Source organism: Mercurialis annua, linkage group LG5 (assembly GCF_937616625.2).
Source record: "Mercurialis annua linkage group LG5, ddMerAnnu1.2, whole genome shotgun sequence".
Lineage (NCBI taxonomy): Eukaryota > Viridiplantae > Streptophyta > Magnoliopsida > Malpighiales > Euphorbiaceae > Mercurialis > Mercurialis annua.
The window spans coordinates 3735850-3756899 of NC_065574.1; the positions used below are offsets into that span (position 1 = coordinate 3735850).

At 32.0% G+C, this 21050-nt stretch overlaps 2 protein-coding genes across 3 annotated transcripts; both read left to right on the forward strand.

Moving 5' to 3' along the window:
- The first annotated feature begins 568 nt into the window (after positions 1-568).
- On the forward strand, positions 569-3723 carry LOC126679793 (coatomer subunit zeta-2-like). The gene is made up of 6 exons (XM_050374775.2): positions 569-694; positions 1098-1257; positions 2079-2226; positions 2321-2398; positions 3196-3280; positions 3466-3723. The coding sequence occupies exons 1-6, from the start codon at positions 683-685 to the stop codon at positions 3523-3525; spliced, it is 543 nt and encodes a 180-aa protein (XP_050230732.1). The 5' UTR covers positions 569-682; the 3' UTR covers positions 3526-3723.
- A 10546-nt stretch (positions 3724-14269) lies between these two features.
- LOC126680667 (probable phospholipid-transporting ATPase 4) lies at positions 14270-20335 on the forward strand. Of its 2 annotated transcripts, none has more exons than XM_050375827.2 (11): positions 14270-14590; positions 15024-16976; positions 17060-17170; positions 17374-17650; positions 17735-17823; positions 17916-18003; positions 18083-18319; positions 18396-18521; positions 18860-18958; positions 19098-19289; positions 19393-20335. In XM_050375827.2, the coding sequence occupies exons 2-11, from the start codon at positions 15154-15156 to the stop codon at positions 20071-20073; spliced, it is 3723 nt and encodes a 1240-aa protein (XP_050231784.1). In that variant the 5' UTR covers positions 14270-14590; positions 15024-15153; the 3' UTR covers positions 20074-20335. The 2 variants fall into 2 exon arrangements, with proteins under 2 accessions (XP_050231784.1, XP_050231785.1); XM_050375828.2 differs by having other exon boundaries at positions 14271-14590; positions 18110-18319.
- The last annotated feature ends 715 nt before the right edge of the window (positions 20336-21050 follow it).

Consider the following 21050-nt stretch of genomic DNA (forward strand, 5'->3'; position numbering starts at 1 on the left):
AATAAATGCCTCAAATGTAGCGCTTTAATCGCGATTTAAATTTTGATAAATTAATCGTTAACCTTTATATTTTTTATAGTTCAATACATAAAATAAGCTAGCGGTGAAATTATGTTGATGAGACACCCTATAATACTTCTGAAATTTATTGCCAATTGATTTTATGCATTGAATTACAAAAATTACAGAAGGCTAAGATTAATTTTTTTAACATTTTAAAGTCGCAATTAAAATGGTAAATATGATCAACGCTGAGCATTCATTTGCAATTTATCCTATTATTATGTTAACTTCTTTTATAATTAGACTTGAATAGTATAATCCTTTAGTATAACTAATTGTAAAAATATAACAATTTTTATTAATTTCATGAAATGGTAAGTACTTTTAAATTTTAAAAACTCTTCTAAAACCCCTAATATTATAAACATAATTGATTAATTTCACTTATCCGACTCAATTAGTACCCTAAAAAAAAAAAAATCAATTAGTAAGGACACAGATGCTCGAAAAAACAAAAAGTAAGGACTCAAAGGTAAATTAAACTGCCTCACAGTGTGTCTGGATTTCATGCTCAAGATCCCAAAATGTCATAAGCAAATAACAAACGTAATTTTAAAACAAGAACTTAGAACAGCTGAAAATCGAAGCAAAAATTTTCTGCAACTAACAAATTTTCGCAATGGCCTCTCGCGTAAGTCTCCAATTCTAAAATCTTAGCTATTTATTTGAATTTGCTCTGTTTGGTTACTAATGTAATTTAGAGAATCACAAGCAATTGAATTCTAGGTTTTATGTTCTCGTACCGAATTTAATTTTGCCCCAAATCCGATTCTCGAACCGTTTGGTTTGATTTAGATCTGCAGGTTTGAGATTTATGATTTTGTGCAAATTCTTCAGTTTTTAGATCTTAGTTAAGTTAGGTTTTTAAATAGATTGGTCTTGTTTAATGTTGGATCAAGGACTGAATTGCAATGCTCGAATTTACGTATACCGATCTGGCGGATCGGATCGATGGTTTTTGGATTTGTATAGGGCTATTTTCTTTTGGTGTTTATTACATTAGTTGTGAATGTGTGTACTATTGTATTTTGTAGGATGCGTGCCCGACGATAAAGAACATTCTTTTGCTGGACTCGGAAGGGAAGCGTGTAGCTGTGAAATACTACTCGGATGACTGGACGACTAATAATTCGAAGTTGGCTTTTGAAAAATCCTTGTTTGCAAAGACTATGAAGTCAAATGCTCGGACAGAAGGTTTGTTTCAGAATTTTATGAACTGATTTAGACTGGAGTTGTTTTTGCTGTTTGTTAATTGTGGTTTATTGGTCGGTCATGGATTATTCGGTCTGAATTTTATGAAGCGAAGTTGAACTTCATGCAGTAATCGATCTTTTTGGTTATTGAATGTTCATTCCCGTTAAATTTGCCTCTTTTTCCATTCACCTTACCATTAATCCCAGTGTTTTATTAGAAAGATAATCAGAAATTTTCTGCCTATTTATGTAATAAGGAAAATGCCCTTTTGTATGCCTACAGAATTTTAAACAGTTATAGACAATTTTTATTTTATCTGATTCAGTGAGTGATAAGTGAGTTCTCAACTGTTTTCTTTGTATGTTTTCCATTAAACACAAGATATTGTGCAACCGGATTCTCCTAAAAATCTTTTTCCTGTCAAATATTAATAGTTAGCTGCTCTATTCTCAGTTCATCTGCATGAGTAAAAATATTAGTTTTGCACATGTTCCAATTACAATTACTGGCACATGTCTTTTTTATTGTCAAGGAATTGTTGCATCTTACTTTTCTATCATCATTAAAGTCTATGCATATGCAATTTGCTTTTACGTCAAAAATGATAATTTTTTGAATCTTAATGGTAGTTTGATTAAGTAAGGAGGGGCGATGTATTAATGCATTGCATTTGAACTTTTAAGTCAGGCCACCAGCATGTCGCCTTGTAATTCTATGATTGTCAAAATAAACTAGAAAAGCTATTGATTCTGCTTTATCTGTTATCGCACTTATAAGAAGATATTATACGACCTGCATTCTTGATACGATTCTATTTGCAGCGGAAGTCACTATGTTTGACAACTACATTATTGTCTATAAATTCGTCCAAGATCTTCACTTCTTTGTGACGGGAGGTGATGATGAAAACGAACTGATCTTAGCTTCTGTTCTTCAAGGATTCTTTGATTCAGTTTCTCTTCTCTTGAGGTATTGTTAGTTTTAAATTCAGCCTTTGTTCTTTCTTTATTTTGTGATTATTTTGGTTTTCATGCTGTACTGTTTACTCATGTCTTTGCTGTAGGAGTACTGTTGACAAGAGGGAGGCACTTGAAAACTTGGATCTCATCTTCTTGTGCCTTGATGAGATTGTCGAAAAAGGGTACGCAATTTGTTTCTTAAATTCATGATGTGCATTTTGTCATTACTTATTAATATATTCTGTGCTTTTTATTTTATTTTACTTGGCAGTGTCATACTTGCATTAATAAATAAATTTTTTTCCCTATAAAGACAAAAATAAATTTGATAGATATCTCACTTTGTTTTCTAAGTTAAGAATAAATTTACAAGTAAAAGTAAGCAGAGATGGTTAACCTGCCATGCTTTCTGTTCCGCTATGATGTTTATGGTTGTGCAAATTTAATTTATTTGGGTTATGAACTTTTAAAGGCTCAAAATTTAATGGCCCAACATACAAGGGTGAACAAATATTAATCGGTTAATTCGGTTAAATGTTTTCGGTTAATTTGGTAATTCAGTTAGTTCATTTCGATTTATGAAAAATTCCAATTCGGCTACGGTTAAGAGTTATAAACTTCGGTTGACTGAACTAACCAAATATTTTTAAATTTTTATTTATTTTTTTATAATCATTCTTTATATTTTTATTGGTTTAATCGAATTAACCAACTAATTCGGTCTAGTCAATTTCGTGTCGATTTCAATTAATTTGGTCGGTTCAGTTAAGATAAAATAATTCGGTCCGGTTTTAACCGAATCAGCTGAAGGATCACCTCTATCCTGATACAAAAAAAATCAAATTTTATCAATGTTGCGCTTAAAATGCCATATCATCCTAAGTTCATAATCCACGTAAACTAAATTCGAACCCGATGTTGTTCATGTCTAAAAATTTTCAAGAAGCTCTTACACACGTGTTACGGTTCTATTTGACAGGATGATACTCGAAACAGATGCCAATTTAATCGCAGGAAAAGTGGCAATAAATAGCATGGATCCCGGCGCACCCTTGTCGGAGCAGGTTTGATTTTCTACCCATCTATAGTTTCTCAATTCTAACTAATTAAGCAAACATTACCAAGTAAAGATTTTTTAAGCTCGATTAACAAGAGAGACGGAAATGATTCCATTGCGCTGTATATACTTTGGAATTCTTTTCAACCAATTCCTGTCAAATCTTGAGATTTTCTTTGTAAATTGTTGCAGACAATTAGCCAAGCATTGGCTACAGCACGTGAACATTTGACAAGAACCCTCTTTCAGTAAAAAGCTACACCAGATGCACAGAGAAAATGGCGTCGTCGACTTTTTGTTCGATGTGTTGGCATGTAGTAGTTCATCCCGTATTATATTTTTTTGTTCTGATCAAGATGAATAGCGAGGATTATTTCGTTTTGGCCTGCTTTTAATATGTTTGTCCGAATGAATAATCTCTTTTATTTTATCTTTTGGGGTTTCTCCAAATATTCCCTTGTGATTTTATTCTGTACTTTGTTGTGCTCACTATGTGCATTGGAGATGTCAATTACAACCATGCTAGCAGCATTACTCATTTTTTATAATGTCCACCAATACCTATTGTTAAAATCATGTTCGATTCACATTAAGTGAGTAGTCAAAATATTGTTAAATTTGAGTTTCACTAAATTTGAAACTTGAGTCGAATTCGTGAGAATTTTAGTTCAAATTTGAATTCAACTGACTAATTAAAATGAAAATGTTATAATAAAAATAAAAATCAAAAAAATAGTTATATTATGAGTTTATAAAGGCCAGAATTTTAGTATCTGAACTTTTATTCAACTTTCGGATTCTAAGTTTATTGATGAATCAAGGTTGTATAGAAAATATTTGGAATGGCACAATGTACATATGAAAATTTTCAATCTATAAATGGTGTTCGAAATTTTCTAACACTTGAATGTATCGAATTATTTGCGCCATTAAAATTGTATCTTTATATTTATATTTTATTCTTCAAATTAGATCTCAGTTTGTACGCCGTGATTGTAATTAGATGTCATTCTATAGCTAAACGAGCCCTTTTAAACATTTATTTTTAAACCGGCTCACTAAATTTATTGAGAAATCACTTATTCTTCTTGTATTTTTATTCTTGACACTTCTACTAATGAAGATTGGCTTTTGAAAAAAAAAATCAATTATTCTGTTTAATACATCGGTGTATTTACGATGTGTACTTCTTTTGATGATTGGAAAGGAGGAAGCGTTTGTCGGACAAAACAAACTAACAACCTACTAGATATTTATCTAGCACTTGTACGATTTGAATTACAGCTCATTAGTACGATGCATAATTTGTTACTTTCACATAATCCATTTGTCATGAAAAAAATAAAAATCAACCCAGCAGGCAGTTGATTAACAATGATAGATATCAAATTTAAAAAGTGGATAAAATAAAGGAGACGCATAAAAATTGATGATTGCAGGCTAGTCGGCCATGGAACATATAATATAATATTCCATTTCCATATTCGATAGATCTGAGAAGAGAAGGTGTGTTTCAGTGCAGGCATGGCATATGAGCATACCATGGTCTGACCAGTAAAACAAGCGCACGTGCCATTGCTTATAACTTAGTCAACACATTCTCTCTCTCCTCATTTAACAAGTCAACACCTTGGACGGCTGCTGATGCTGTCAGCGTACTACACTCTCGCATGATCATTTTCTTGTAACTTGTGTTTTTTTTAAATCGAACCGGTAAAAAACCGGCGTGGCTATCAATTTCTGATTCAACTACCGATTCAACTCGTTAATCAAAATTACAAATAAAAATAAAAATTGACCTTAGACTATATGGTTTATGTCCCTTTCAATAACTTTCATGTTCCAATATCAATCAAAAATTAAAGTTAAATTGTTCATTTATAAGAAACTCAAGGTAAAATTATCAAATTCTTAGAATCTGACTGGTTCAACCAAAAATTGACGGTTTATTGTCATGATTTTTCTAAAATTTGTATGAACCGAAACAAATTGCAGTAAAAGAAAAAGTCAAATTTTTTCTTTTCTTGCTTGAACTAATTTGCATAAATTCCAAAAATTTGATATGAATTGTCGAATGGTCTCTGAAATAGACTATAGACAAGGATTTAAATGCTCTAGTTGTATGGCTTCCCTGAAAAAGAACCCTACAACTTACTTTATCTTACAAAATTTTGATTATTGGACTGATATTTTATATAAATATTTTAAATGGCTTAATTTTTTTATAAAATAATGTATTAATGTGTACTGTTTTCCTTTTTTTAGAAGATATCCTCTATCTTTTTGCCAGTTTTAACACATTCAAAATAAAAAAAACTATTAAATTGTAATCATGAGTATTATTTAATTAATATATCAAGTTAAATATTAAAATATAGGAAAAATTATCAATCCGGCTTTCGAACTTGTATTCCATGATTGATAAGTCATTTTTAACTATTACAGGCAATTAAATTTGTAAAACTTGTGCCTCAAAATTAAAGTCAAATAAATCACTTCTATCCTTTTTAATCGATTAGATTGCAAAATTATATCCCACGATCAAATAAATCCCACATTTGGGATATATATATATATATATATATATATATATATATAGAAGTTATTTAATCTCAATTAAGAGAGTTTGAGAATTTATTTGAGACATCAATTTTGGGATCTAATTAATTAAAAAGGTTAAAAGTTATTATTTGATCTTGAAATATAAAATTGAGGACTGAATTGACTGTTTGTTCTTAAATTTGTATGTTGTCCGGAGCATGTAAAAATGTTTGAAAATGCAATACAATTGGGACATGAAGAAGAAGAGTATAAAGGACCAATTAAGGAATGATTGTCTGTCAGTATAGCAATGGAGAGAGGGCTTATTTGTAGAAAAAACAAAAGCAAATGGAAAAAAGTATTTTCGCCTTTTTCTTACTTTTTATTTGATTTGATACATACAAATTTCAAATCTCAAATAATGAATTTTGCATGAATTTCTATAGCAACGTCTCTTTCGGGTCCATTTAAGACCAACTCCCCACGAAATTCCTTCTTTTAATAATCTTTCCTTTCTTTTTTTTTTTTATTTTGGTCTAATAATTTCAACAAAAAAATTATCGTTTTCATTAATCATAATTAGATTTTATAATTTGTTAATTGTAATTTATTTGTTCAAACAAAAGTAATTAAATTTTCCAAATAATTTATATATGATTTTGTTCATACTTCATTTATTGAATAGTTATTTATTATCTACCCAATTAAATGAAAAAAAAAAATATAAGCATGTGAGTAAACCAAAATTAGTTGATTTAATTAAGAAAAATCCATTACAATTGAAATTTTAAAAATTAAATAATATATAATTGATAAAAAAAATTATTGATAAAATAGTAAATATTTATTTAATTTTGTGAGCCATTGTGCCTTTAATCTTCATAATTTCCATGGAAATAAGGTAGCCTTATTTAAATTAGAAAATTAAACTCCGTTTATTAGCTATGTGATGGTAAAATTTTACTTTTAAAGGAAATAGTAGTAGCTAAAAAATGCATATTAAATTAATTCATGGATAAAATTTAATTCATATAAATTATATGAGCCAGAATTCAGAACATTAGATATGGTTTTTTTGATGAGAGAATCAATTATACATTGCTCTAAAACCTAATTTGATTGATGTACTTTATAGATTAGGTTATCTGTCATGGAGATTATGTATAATAATCTAGATTAGGTCATCCGCATATAAATTATGAAATAAAATGCAATTGTACATAGTTTCTTTGTTATTATGATATATGTAGTGCTACACTATTAAGTATTAACAACTAACAACTTTTAGTGGGTCAAGTCTATTTTTTTTATTAATGTCATGTCTATTTGTTTCATTTAATTTCAAGAGGTCATTTTCATAAAAAAAAAAAAAATAGTTGGAGATAATCTCACAATCTTAATATAAGTTTGTCCAACACAAATACCATCAGATTTATATCTGTTTGCGTGGAAAATTTCCAGACACGCGAATCTTTGAATTTATAATGGGTTCTGTATGGAAGTATGCTTTAGACCGAAATTTAGTCAGAAAAGTGTGTTGTTTGGTTAAAGACACTTAACCACGTGATCTAATAGTAATAATCTGGGAGCTATGAACTCAGGCGAGATTAATACTGAAAACTACTCCTAAATTAACCAACCGCGGAGGTTGGGGATAAAAAAGCACAGGGCTTTGAAGTTTGTGTTTGATTGATTTGAGTTGTCGTTAATACAAACCTAAAGCTAGCTATTTATAGGGGACAAACCCTAAAATAGAAAACCTAGTCTAGTGAGATACAATCTCTTATTTAGATAATACTAAACTAAATAATTAAGATAATGACTAAAAATAAGATAATGACTAAAAAAGATAACTATTAAGCTAAGATAGGAACAAAAGGATAGTTGATGGCTTTTGGGCTCAAAAACCCGAATTAGCCCATATGAGCTCTTTTTGGGCCAGTGCAAACAATGCCCCCCACGTCTTTTTAGCTGAATGTCAAGTAAGGTGAGAAGACGTATTTTTATCGCGTGTCTTTGATCTCCGAATCAACCCTTACTTTTGAACTCTGATTTTTTTTTTAATCGCCACGTCACCATGTTAGCTTTTCCCATTCCACAAATAATTTAATTGGCCGATTCACAATGTCACTGAACCACTTTCTTAACCCATTGAATCGGCATACTTGGACTCTTAAAATGCATTGATCGTCACTTGGCCGATCAATTTAATTTTTTAAAAATAACGTCATTGTTGATCGGCCACCTTCGCTTATTTTTTAACCGATCACTTAACACAACATCAACCAATTTGTAATATTGTGATCGGCTTACTTTCAATTTTAAACGATCAACCTTTTCTTTTCCTTCGTGGTTGTTTTAAATAGATCGTCCAAAATTTAAAGCGAAACTTTTTATTATAAATCGGCTTAATCTGTTCTTTCATATATTGAATTTTTGACCGAAAATATAGTAAGAAGTAAGTTGTACCTTGACTAAAAATTTCATTCCATTTTCCATGAATCATTGACCGCGACACATACCTTGGTAGATTCTTAACAATCGATTCGGCATGACTTATCAAGGCGAATGGTGATCGGCCTTGCCTCTCGGTGTTTTCATCATCAGCAATATCGGTTTGTACAAAATCCGATGGGATTTGACCCCTTAAAAGGAATGGAGATCGCCCATGCCCCCCAGTATCGTTGACTTGCCTAGAAATATCATCCTTGATATCATCAAGGTTAATACTAATATTAGGATCATCATTGATGTAAGCTTCTTCGGTCTCAGTATCACTAACGTCAAGATCGGCGTTGATGTCATCATCGGTGTGGATTTCATCAACACTATCAATCTCTCCAGTAGAGATTAAAGAAAACTCGGTGATCTCGTAGTCATAGGCTGGCTCTTTGATCTGTTCGCCTCCTAACACCTTAGCAATATTATTTATAGCCGAATTTAATTTATTAAAATCGGCCATGATTTCCTTTTGGATAGCAGCACGTTCGGCTCTCATATTCTCTATGATCACCGATAGTTGACTCGAATAATAAGACATGATTTGATCAAAACTATGATCGCACCACAGCTTGCAAAGAGTCTGAATTTGACACTTTCCTTCTTAAATGCAGTCCTTGTGTCGACCATAACACGTCCCCAGTGGAGTCGCCAAAAGATGTTTGCGTGGAAAATTTCCAGACACGCGAATCTTTGAATTTATAATGGGTTCTGTATGGAAGTATGCTTTAGACCGAAATTTAGTCAGAAAAGTGTGTTGTTTGGTTAAAGACACTTAACCACGTGATCTAATAGTAATAATCTGGGAGCTATGAACTCAGGCGAGATTAATACTGAAAACTACTCCTAAATTAACCAACCGCGGAGGTTGGGGATAAAAAAGCACAGGGCTTTGAAGTTTGTGTTTGATTGATTTGAGTTGTCGTTAATACAAACCTAAAGCTAGCTATTTATAGGGGACAAACCCTAAAATAAAAAACCTAGTCTAGTGAGATACAATCTCTTATTTAGATAATACTAAACTAAATAATTAAGATAATGACTAAAAATAAGATAATGACTAAAAAAGATAACTATTAAGCTAAGATAGGAACAAAAGGATAGTTGATGGCTTTTGGGCTCAAAAACCCGAATTAGCCCATATGAGCTCTTTTTGGGCCAGTGCAAACAATATCTCATTAATATTGTTTCCATTAATTTTAAGTAAGATTCCAAATAGCAATTGATCGTGGTTGTTCTGTCATTTTTATATACAATACAGATTAATGATTAGCAATATTTATGCAATAAAAAAAAGACAATTGCAGTTTGCTTGTATTAATGAACATTATACGAATAAACATTTTTAAATTATCAATAGTTTCTATAATGTAAAAATTCTTAAAATTGTGTTGTTTCAAATATTTCCTTGTTTATCATAAAAATATTGGAATATACCCAAATCAAATGATATAGTAGAAGATTAAAAAGTACATTAAACTCAATTAATTGATCTACTAAAAAAATAAGATAATAAATATTTAAAGATTAATTTTTTTAAATGTCAATATACGGAGATAGAATTTCCGAGCGCTATTAAAAACTTCTATCTTCAAACGTGCTCCGTTTTCAAGTCAATATAGCCCGTTTTCTCTTTCTAACTCTAATTTTCTCTCTCTAGAATAATGATTTTATTCAAAAAAAAATAATGAAAATGAGGAACATATGTAATTAGACATGCATGATTGGGATTAGAGGAGAATGGAGAATTCTGTTGAATGGATATTCCTAGTTGGCAATTTGACCTGAGTGGCAGACCGTATTGTAGGCCCCACCCACTAATATTTCTCTCATCATTAAAAATTAACAAATTTATCTGATTTTTTAATCAAACTCAATCGAATAAATTGGTTCGATTTAATCTTTCTAATCCATTACTGATTAACATTGTATTTTTACATGTTATGTGATATAATTGTTTTTTAAAAGTATGTAAATGCGTATCCCATTTACAAGGAGGCACTTTACCATTCAACCTTATTCATAACTTTGTTTATTATAACTAGGTTTAGGTTATTTAACTAACAACAATTTTTAAACACCAAATCATCAAAAAAAATCAAATTGAATCATACTCGGCAAACTTAGTTGATTTATTTAATTGAATTTGGCCGTTAATTCAATTTAATCGAATATTATGTACCTGTATTTTACAATGATGTGTTTCTTCTATTATTTCAAGAACTGAACCATACCGACATACGTTCCAATGATTTGACCGTAATTAAAGGTCAGCCTAGTTTGATTTTCTCTCTCTATAAAAATAATATTAAATTCTCATTCATGCAACAAACTATTGATGTGAGAATGAATAGTAAAAAAAAGCTTAACCCCAAGACGTAGATGAGTTGGCAAGGCGCTCATTCTAGCTTAAGTGAAGTCGCGGGTTCGAACCGCACTCATGTATGCAGCCGTTTAAAACTTGAGGCCAGAGCTTTGCCTCCCGCAAGGGACCTACCTGACTCGAGTGGGGATTAGTCTGAATATAGAAGGTTTAAAGGTGCCGTTTCATAGTTGGAACCCGTTCAGGACACCTCATAACCAGATAAAAAAAAATTGCAATTAAAGTCTAGCTACTCATTTAGCAAAATCAAGCCTATAATGAGTTGCCACTTCAAACTTTTTGAATTGGAATACACCGTAAAATTTAAAAAAGATTAAACCAATTTAAGTATGATCGGTTTACTGATTATTTTATTCATTTGTTAGTTAAATGTTATGTATGTATTTTGAATCATTAATTGAACCGGTTAAACTAATAACCGCATCGATTCACTATTATAGCCTATAGAATACTAAAATCTTAATTGTCGAATACAATCTTTTATTTTTATAATTATTTTTCCTTATTTTGAAAAGATAAGTGACAGCTATATCCCTAAATAAACCATGCAAAATTAGTCTTTGATTAGGTTAAAAAATATTTGGGCACATGAAGTAGTGGTAAGTGTCTCAATTCTTTTCCTTAAAATAATAAAAGATAAAGAGAAAAATTCCCATTTCAAGTAGAGTGTCAAAATCAAATAAAGCTAATAAGAAACACAAAATTATGTTTAGTCACATAATCATCAAATTTGGATAAGAATGGTCTGATTTTAATTCTAATAGCTTTAAGATAAAAGAATCTAATCTAGCAATTATTGCTTATTTTGTTTCTAACATACTATAAAAGTTTCTACTTGCTTTAGAAACACACCATTCTTTTCCTTTTTCCATTGGGAATGGGAAATTTTTGATCCTCATAAAAAAAAATTAAACAAACAATTTCGACAAACTTTTACTCGGTGTATATACTGTTTTAACTATAGCTCGTTTATAGAAATATACAATTTTTATTTAACAATTATATGGAGTAAAAAGAAATTTATTTTATATTTCGGCTTTAATCAAATCAAATAAAAGTTTAGAATCTAAATAATTGTATATGATTAAAATTATTGCGAGACACTATCATTTAATAGAATTCTCGACTTAAGCAACTTAATTAAAATTTATTCATTTTTTAAATAATTTTTTTTCACAAAATAGTCTTTTTTTTTAAAGACAATAAACAAAAATAATCTTAACTAAAGGCGTAACCCACAAGAGAAGTATACAAATGTCTAATGTGCAATGAATGAGGTTGAAAAATTCAAGAATTGGTGTATTTTGAAAAGAGAATACAACAACTAATACAAAACAACCCCACCAAAAATACAATACAGCCAAATATTAATTGTTTGAATGTAAACAAATAACAAGACAACAAATATCTAATTATTATTGAAACATGACTATTTAATTTGTTTTATACATGCTACAATGTTGATCAATTATGCACAAGTGTTAAATTTTATTTTCAACTCGAAATATAAAAGTAAATTTAAATTATGTATCTATAAAAAAAAACACTTTATTTGATAGATCATATGAAAAAACATTGCATACTTGCCCAATGCTTTTATAATTGAATTGGTGGCCAAAGCAATAAGATTGTTGATTTACGATTAAATCAATTTAATTTAATTATCGGTTTAATAAATTGATAAATATTATTTATTTTTATATCAATTAAGGATAAAATTGAATCATTCTCGTCTATAAATTTATTCATATTATACAATTTTATCTCTAATTGATCTAAAAGTAAAATATATTGTTCTTAATTGATTAAAATGGTTGGGAGTGAGTTATTAGACCACAAATTACATGTTGGTAGACCGAATTGACCATTTACTCACATAATATATATATTTAGAATAATCTTACATATTTAAAATTAAATTATATACATAACATCATACTTAGTTCGAAAAATAGTAAATATGCTCTAACCATCAAATAAAGAATCATACCATTTATATAGTTTAATCGGTTCAATAATTTTTATTTCGAAAAGCAATGAAAGAAGTTATTGAACTAATTGAACATGTAGATACAAAAGGAATTTTGCTCAACCAAGTCGAATTGTATCTCGATTTTTAAGGAAAACGACTTGATTGATCTCCAATTTACGGTCACGCTGATCGAACCTACTTGTCTTATTTGATTCTTAGAACACCTTCCATCATTAACTGCAACTCAGAAGGATTATATATAACTATAAAGATTCATTAAATAATGATTCCTAAATTTCTGCCAAATTTATAGTAACTCTGAAAATGTAAAACCAAAAAACAAAATCTCAATGTGCTTTTTTTTGCCTTTTGTTATTTAGTATTATTCCCATAAATGAAGCCTAAGAAGTAAAGTATAAAATATATATTTACTAATTATGAGATTGTGACACGTACAAATAAAGGTCCCACAAGCTGACCAGTTTTACAAAGACTGGCTCCCAAACACTGTTTGCCAGATCATTTAACGTGTAGAATTCTGTAAGAAAATACTGATATTGTATTTAAATATTTTTGAAATGATTACAGTAAAGTCCCCAAAATATGGCCCCAAAATCTCTTTGATCCTTGTATTTCCATATCATTACGTTTCATCCTACATTATTTTAAATAACCCAAATTTTATAAAATTTCCTTATTTTTTTACAGATAAACAACCAGTTATCTGAATTCCGAAGTATCCTTATTGATTAACATGTACTTCGTCACTTAAAAATTAAATTAAATTTATTTCTTGATTATGAAATATTATTTTTAAATTTTAATTGAAAAGAATTACAAAATTCATTAAAATAATTAATATTCTCAATATAAGAGTAAAATTATTTATTTCTATTAATTTTGTATAAGGTGATTATTTATTTTATTAAATTATGTATATAATAACATACCGTGCACACTCTTATGTAACACTATACGTAAAAAATGTAGTGTTAGATCCACTGAAAAGCACTTTAACTTCTTTATTAGACACTTTAAAATTCATCCTTTATAGGGGGCATAACTAGAGATTTTTAAATAAAAAAAGCGGGATATATATTTAACTTTTACAGGATCATTATTCAAAATCTATATAGTTTGTAATGTTTTTTTTTTATATTTTGACCAATGTTTTTTTTTTTTAAATAGAAATATGATTAGCGGAGAGTTAACATGGATTAGTTAAAGAAGAAGAAAATAAACTTTAAATCAACCAGTGGGCGGGCAGAGGCGTGGGTTGAACCCACGACCTCTGTCTGTGAGTGATGCACAATCACAATGTAGTCTAGCCATTTAGGCTAGAGCTCACTAGCTTGATCAAGGGTTGTTGTCCTCTCATAAGTCATAATTAAACATAAAACCGCCCTGGTCATTTCATATTAGAAATGAAATAAATGAAAAGATTAACACATTAGACGCTATTCAAAAGTGTTAAAACAAATACAAGGAGTAAATAAAACTCGAGCCAAATACCGGGGACTTAACTATAAGTATTCTAATCAGAAATTTTCTTTTAAAAAAATGTTTTATTAAGGTAAAACAGAAAATGAAATGAAAAATTTGATAGGTTAATAAGGGAGAAGTGAGTGAAGGTAAACCGGAAATCGCTGGCATTGGTTCTGACTTGCATTGCATCGCATCGCAGAGAAACAGAGAGAGAAAATAAAACCCAAACAACATCAACCAACATCAAGAGAGACAGGGACAGAGACAGAAACAATTTTCTTTCTCTATTTCTGTTTTCCATAGCCTAAAACCCTCTCCTTCTTCATTGATCTGCAACTCAATCCAGCTCAGTTTTTCTGGGTGCCTTTTCTTTTTTGATTTGCTCTCATGGGTATCTCTTAGTTTTCTCTCAACATGGACCACCCTCCTCATAATAGGTACCTCTTCTTTTTTGGAATTTGTGTTTTAAGTTCTTGAATTTATGGGATTTTTTGTTACCCTTTTCTTTTTAGCTCTGCATTTTCTTGTCTTTTCGTGTAATGCATTTTTGAAATCTTCAATGTGTAATTGGGTTCGAGATTTTAGCTCGTGATTGGGATCTTTTTTTTTAAATTTACTAGCTGTTAAAGTGAATTAGATTTGTTGTTATTTGTCTCATTTGGAATTATTTGTTTAAATTTCTGGTTGTTTCGTATTCTTGTTTAAAAATTTAGATTTTTGAATGTGAATTTGAATATGGTCGATCCATTTTTTAATGCATGGTGTTTCATGTCCATGTTGGTATTCGAATTATGTGATTTATGATGGAGTTTGTTAAATTAAATGTGATTTCTTTTGATTGAATTTTGTATGTTTTGCTTATTTCGTTAGGATTTGGCAAAAGAAATTGTGCAAAAGAGGTAAGGGACGCCTTTGATTTCTGCGTTCAAGGCGGGAGATTGTGGCGGCCCTTCTCGGGCTTTTAAGCATATCTATCTGCCTCGCTATTAACGTTTGAGAGATGGCACGGGGGAGGATAAGGGCGAGGCTCCGTCGGAGCCAGTTTCATCCATTTTCGTGTATGAGACCGAGAACATCGCATGACGAAGCTCCAAATCCGGTTGAAGGTCCTGGATATTCGAGAATAGTTCACTGTAATCAACCTTGTATGCACAGGAAAAAGCCCTTGAAATATTGCTCAAATTATATATCCACCACAAAGTACAATGTCGCTACCTTCCTGCCTAAGGCACTCTTCGAGCAATTTCGGAGGGTTGCCAATATATACTTTCTTTTGGCTGCTATTCTTTCGCTTACACCGGTTGCCCCATTTTCTGCTGTCAGTATGATTTTTCCTTTGGCGGTTGTTGTTGGTATTAGTATGGTAAAGGAGGCTTTAGAAGATTGGCGCAGGTTCAAGCAAGATAGGAAGGTTAATAGCAGGAAAGCTAGTGTTCATGGAGGGGATGGTGTTTTTGTTGATAAATCATGGCAGAAGATTCAGGTTGGTGATATTATTAAAGTGGAAAAGGATCAGTTTTTTCCAGCTGATTTGCTTTTACTCGCCAGTAGTTATGAAGACGGGATTTGCTATGTGGAGACTATGAATTTAGACGGTGAGACAAACTTGAAGCCAAAAAGAGCATTAGAGATAACCTTGTCTCCTGAGGATGATGAGTCTTTTAAGAATTTTAGAGGAGTTATAAAATGTGAAGATCCAAATCCCAGTCTTTATACCTTCATAGGTAATCTTGAGTATGAGCGTCAGGTTTATCCCCTTGATCCTAGTCAGATTCTGCTTAGAGATTCGAAGCTTAGGAATACCACTTTTGTTTACGGGGTTGTGATATTCACTGGTTTTGATAGCAAAGTCATGCAGAATTCGACGAAGTCCCCTTCAAAAAGAAGTAAAATAGAAAGAAAAATGGATAAAATTATTTATATCCTTTTCAGCCTTCTTTTAGGTATCTCATTAATGAGCTCAATTGGTTTTGCTGTGAAGATAAAGCTTCAAATGCCAAATTGGTGGTACATGCAACCCTTAAAACCTGAAAATTTGTATGATCCTAATAGTCCTCTGAAGTCGGGTCTAGCCCATTTGATCACTGCTCTCATTCTTTATGGGTATTTAATACCGATCTCTCTCTATGTTTCCATAGAAGTTGTGAAAGTTTGCCAAGCAAGGTTCATTGATGAAGACCTGCTTATGTATGATGAAGAAACTGGAAATCCTGCCCAAGCGCGGACATCAAACCTAAATGAGGAGTTGGGCCAGGTGGATACAATACTCTCTGATAAAACTGGAACCTTAACCTGTAATCAGATGGACTTTTTAAAGTGTTCCATTGCCGGCACTTCATATGGTGTGCGTTCCAGTGAAGTTGAACTTGCTGCGGCTAAACAAATGGCAATGGACATTGAGGATCAGGATGAAGATGTATTTAATAGTTCCAGGCCTAAAACTCGTATAAGTAATTCATGGGAGACTAGCAGCAGAGGAGCTGAAATTGAGCTGGAGACCGTCATTACTTCTAAAGACGAAAGGGATCAGAAACCAGCAATCAAAGGGTTTAGTTTTGAGGACAGCCGTCTCATGGGTGGAAATTGGTTGAAGGAGCCCAATACAGACGTCATTTTGTTATTTTTACGGGTATTAGCAGTTTGTCAGAGTGCAGTTCCTGAGCGAAATGAAGAGACTGGCACTTTCACTTATGAAGCAGAGTCTCCTGATGAGGGAGCCTTTCTTGTTGCGGCAAGAGAATTTGGTTTTGAATTTTGTAGAAGAACACAATCAAGTGTGTTTATAAGTGAAAAATATGCTCATCCAGGACAGTCAGTTGAAAGGTAAGGATGTATATATGAACAACATTTCTTGTTATTTGAGCATTTTATTCATCAGTATTCATCGTCTCTTGTGATTATTGCAGAGAGTTCAAAGTTCTCAATTTGTTGGAATTTACTAGCAAAAGGAAGCGAATGTCTGTGATTGTCAGGGATGAGAATGGACAAATTCTACTCTTCTGCAAAGGTGCTGACAGGTTGGACTCCAAAATTGACTTCTAATTAGATAATTGTCATATATGACGAGTTTGATAAAGCAATCAGAACAAAACATGTTATCTTTTTAGCTTTCTCTAGGCTCATATTTATTTCCAGAAGGCTTCCTTTAAGCCATATATGATTCTTTATGTAAAAAAATTCCGTCATGTCCATTTCTTAATCCTCTGTTTCAATTGTGCAGCATCATTTTTGACCGGCTAGCAAAGAGTGGAAGAATGTATGAGGAAATTACTACTAAGCATTTGAATGAATATGGAGAAGCTGGGTTGCGCACACTGGCACTTGCTTACAAAAAGGTTGACGAGTCTGAGTATAACACATGGAATAACGAGTTCATGAAAGCCAAAACGTCTATAGGTGCTGATCGAGAATCAATGCTTGAGCGAGTAGCAGATGCAATGGAAAGGGAATTGATTCTTGTTGGTGCTACCGCTGTGGAGGACAAATTGCAAAAAGGGGTATACATTATTTTCGTTTCATCATCATAAGTATGCTAATTCATATTGGTTTTGCCTCTACTTATTTCATACTGCTCTTTCCAGGTCCCCCAGTGTATAGATAAACTTGCACAAGCTGGTCTCAAGCTTTGGATTTTGACAGGGGATAAGATGGAAACCGCAATTAATATAGGGTTGGTCTCTGATTAGTTAAATTCAAGGTTCTTCCTGATGCATGATTGCATATTCTAGGAGCTGAAACAAATTTCTTCTTTTGATGATGCAGGTATGCATGCAGTTTACTCCGACAGGGAATGAAACAAATTTGTATTACAGTGACAAATTCGGATACAGTAGCCCAAGATTCGAAACAGGTATAAGCTACATAAAAGATCGTGTGTTTTTTGTTCTTAAGATTTTATGCTTAAGATAGTGATCCTATTTGATGTTAAGACATTGTTATTTTTAATTACCGAACAGGCTATAAAAGAGAATACCTTAAATCAAATCACCAATGCCTCTCAAATGATTAAGCTAGAAAAGGATCCTCATGCTGCATTTGCATTAATTATTGATGGAAAAACTCTGACTTACGCTCTGGAAGATGATATGAAGCATCAGTTCCTGGCATTAGCAGTTGATTGTGCATCTGTCATATGCTGTCGTGTCTCTCCCAAGCAGAAGGCACTGGTAGGGTTTCTTTCTTACCAGCTGAATTTTCAACTTGATTATTTTACATTACTTGATTTCCCACGATGTCTACCAGGTAACAAGGTTAGTGAAAGAGGGAACCGGAAGAACTACCTTAGCAGTAGGTGATGGTGCAAATGACGTTGGAATGATTCAAGAAGCTGACATTGGTGTCGGCATCAGTGGGGTGGAAGGTATGCAGGTTAGTAAAGTATCGGATTTCTCCAGCATGAAGTATCTCTAATGATCGCTTTTTTGATTTTTACTTCTTTGCATCTCGAGATTCCTTGCGTTTCCAAAGAGGGTGTAAACAAATACTCCCCGTCCCTATACCATATATAGATGTACAATGTCAAAGGCTCATATGTAATGGATTAAAATAGGGTCAGACAAAAAGAATCCCCACGGGGTATCCATTTTTGTGCTCAAGATCGAATTCATATTGGACATATAATGCTCAAAGCATCTTCTTGGTTTTTCCATCTATATGTTGCTTAATGTTGCACTCAGAACTTACGAAACTTGCAAATTCATATGCAGGCAGTGATGGCCAGTGACTTCTCAATCTCTCAATTTCGGTTCTTGGAAAGACTTTTGGTTGTGCATGGACACTGGTGCTACAAGAGAATCGCTCAGATGGTAATAATCAGACAACAGAAACTTTGTTTCTTTTCCTCTTATAAATTCATTATTAAATGCATTTACCGGCTTACATGCTGGCATAGATATAATGTGGTTTCTTGTTCTTTATGTTTGAACCTGGATATTTCATATGCAGATTTGTTATTTCTTCTACAAAAATATAGCATTCGGTCTTACACTTTTCTACTTTGAGGCGTTCACGGCCTTTTCCGGACAGTCAATTTACGACGACTGGTACATGTTATTGTTCAATGTTGTTCTTACCTCCCTCCCTGTAATTTCACTTGGAGTTTTCGAGCAAGATGTTTCTTCTGAGGTCTGCTTGCAGGTTAGTCTGATTAAATACATCTCGATTAATGTTTTGATTTTCGGTATCCAGTTATCTGTGGAAATTATAAGTTTTTCTAAAGCACACGAAAATTCTTTTACAGTTCCCAGCACTATATCAGCAAGGAACGAAAAATCTGTTCTTCGACTGGTATAGGGTATTAGGATGGATGGGCAACGGTCTCTATTCGTCCATAGTTATTTTTTTCCTCAATCTTATCATCCTATTTGACCAACCGTTCCGCTCTGATGGTCAAACTGGTGATATGGCCATTGTTGGTACAACTATGTTCTCTTGCATAATCTGTGCTGTCAACTGCCAAATTGCACTAACAATGAGCCACTTCACATGGATTCAACATGTTTTCGTCTGGGGCAGTGTTGCAGCTTGGTTCTTGTTTCTATTACTTTACGGAATGATATCTCCGATTTATTCCGGGAACGCTTACCAGATTTTACTCGAAGCTCTAGGTCCAGCGCCCATTTATTGGTGCTCAATCATATTGGTAACAGTTACATGTAATTTACCCTACCTGGTTCACATTTCATTCCAAAGATGTATTCATCCAATGGATCACCATATCATCCAAGAAATCAAATACTACAAAAAGGACGTCGAGGATCAACACATGTGGCGAAGAGAACGTTCCAAGGCGAGACAAGAAACAAAGATCGGATTCTCGGTAAGAGTAGATGCGAAAATCAGACAGTTGAAAGGAAGGTTGCAGAAGAAGCATTCGAGCTTAATTTCGCAAGCGCATAGTTATACGTCTTCTCCGTCATAGCCTCATCTAATTTTTTTGAGTTTTTATTTTTTCTGTGTGAAAGGTTTGTAGTGTTTTTGGTCGTTTGCAGTTTTTTTTTTTTTTTTTTAACCATGGCCCCTGTAATGATTCATTTTGCAGTGATTTTTAGTCTGGTAAAAATGGGGTTGGTTCAAAGTGTTACACAGAAGCAAGCATTTGAGTTGTTGTATGTACACTAGCTATAACATTTAACAGCTTGTGAAAATAGTTTATATATAACATCTTCATTCTTCTCTTACAATTTCATTTTCTTTAATATTTTGTGTTTTTTCTTTTTTAAAATTCTTGAGTAAGTTTTATTATTATTTAGACCAAGTCAATTATTAGATGTCCTAATGATTCTTCTGTTATTTTTCCTTGCAATAATGGCATTGACAAAATTATTGTATAGTATATTAATAAATATAAAAACTAAATATAATAGCAGATTCAACATTAAGCTTCAACATTAAAAGAAAATAAAATTGGTGTTAGTCTTCTTTGAATCAGTCAAGTTAGAAATTAGGGTTCTCCTCATAATTAAACAATTTATTTTTTAATTCCCTTTGATATTATGACATAGGCTAAATCATTAGATCATACAGATCACCAACTATTGAAATAATAGACCGCAAAGGTAATCCAACTTAGATATCCTAATTATTTTTTAATTACACTTTAAATCTTAACCACCCATATTTGAACACATTTTATACTACTAAGTTAATTGTTTGGATATTAGTTACCCCATTTGAAGGGTAAATTTCTCTGACGATCCCTCAAGTTCTATCTTTCTCTTGTCATAGTCCCTAAACATTATTTCGTAACTATATTATCTCTAAACATTAATTTGTAGCTATATTATCCCTAAACAGTAGGAATTTTTTTTCCCACATAAGCGAAACTTAACGGAAATAGGAAAACTAGCGGCAAGGATAAATCAGTTTTAAAATTGAAATTAAGGAACAAGATAGTTA

Coding starts and splice junctions, on each gene's coding strand:
- LOC126680667 (XM_050375827.2), top strand. CDS start 15,154: ATGGCACGGGGGAGGATAAGGGCGAGGCTCCGTCGGAGCCAGTTTCAT. Junction 17,651..17,734: donor AGGACAAATTGCAAAAAGGG/GTATACATTATT, acceptor TGCTCTTTCCAG/GTCCCCCAGTGTATAGATAA. Junction 17,824..17,915: donor GAAACCGCAATTAATATAGG/GTTGGTCTCTGA, acceptor TTGATGATGCAG/GTATGCATGCAGTTTACTCC.
- LOC126679793 (XM_050374775.2), top strand. Junction 1,258..2,078: donor GTCAAATGCTCGGACAGAAG/GTTTGTTTCAGA, acceptor TTCTATTTGCAG/CGGAAGTCACTATGTTTGAC. Junction 2,227..2,320: donor TCAGTTTCTCTTCTCTTGAG/GTATTGTTAGTT, acceptor TCTTTGCTGTAG/GAGTACTGTTGACAAGAGGG.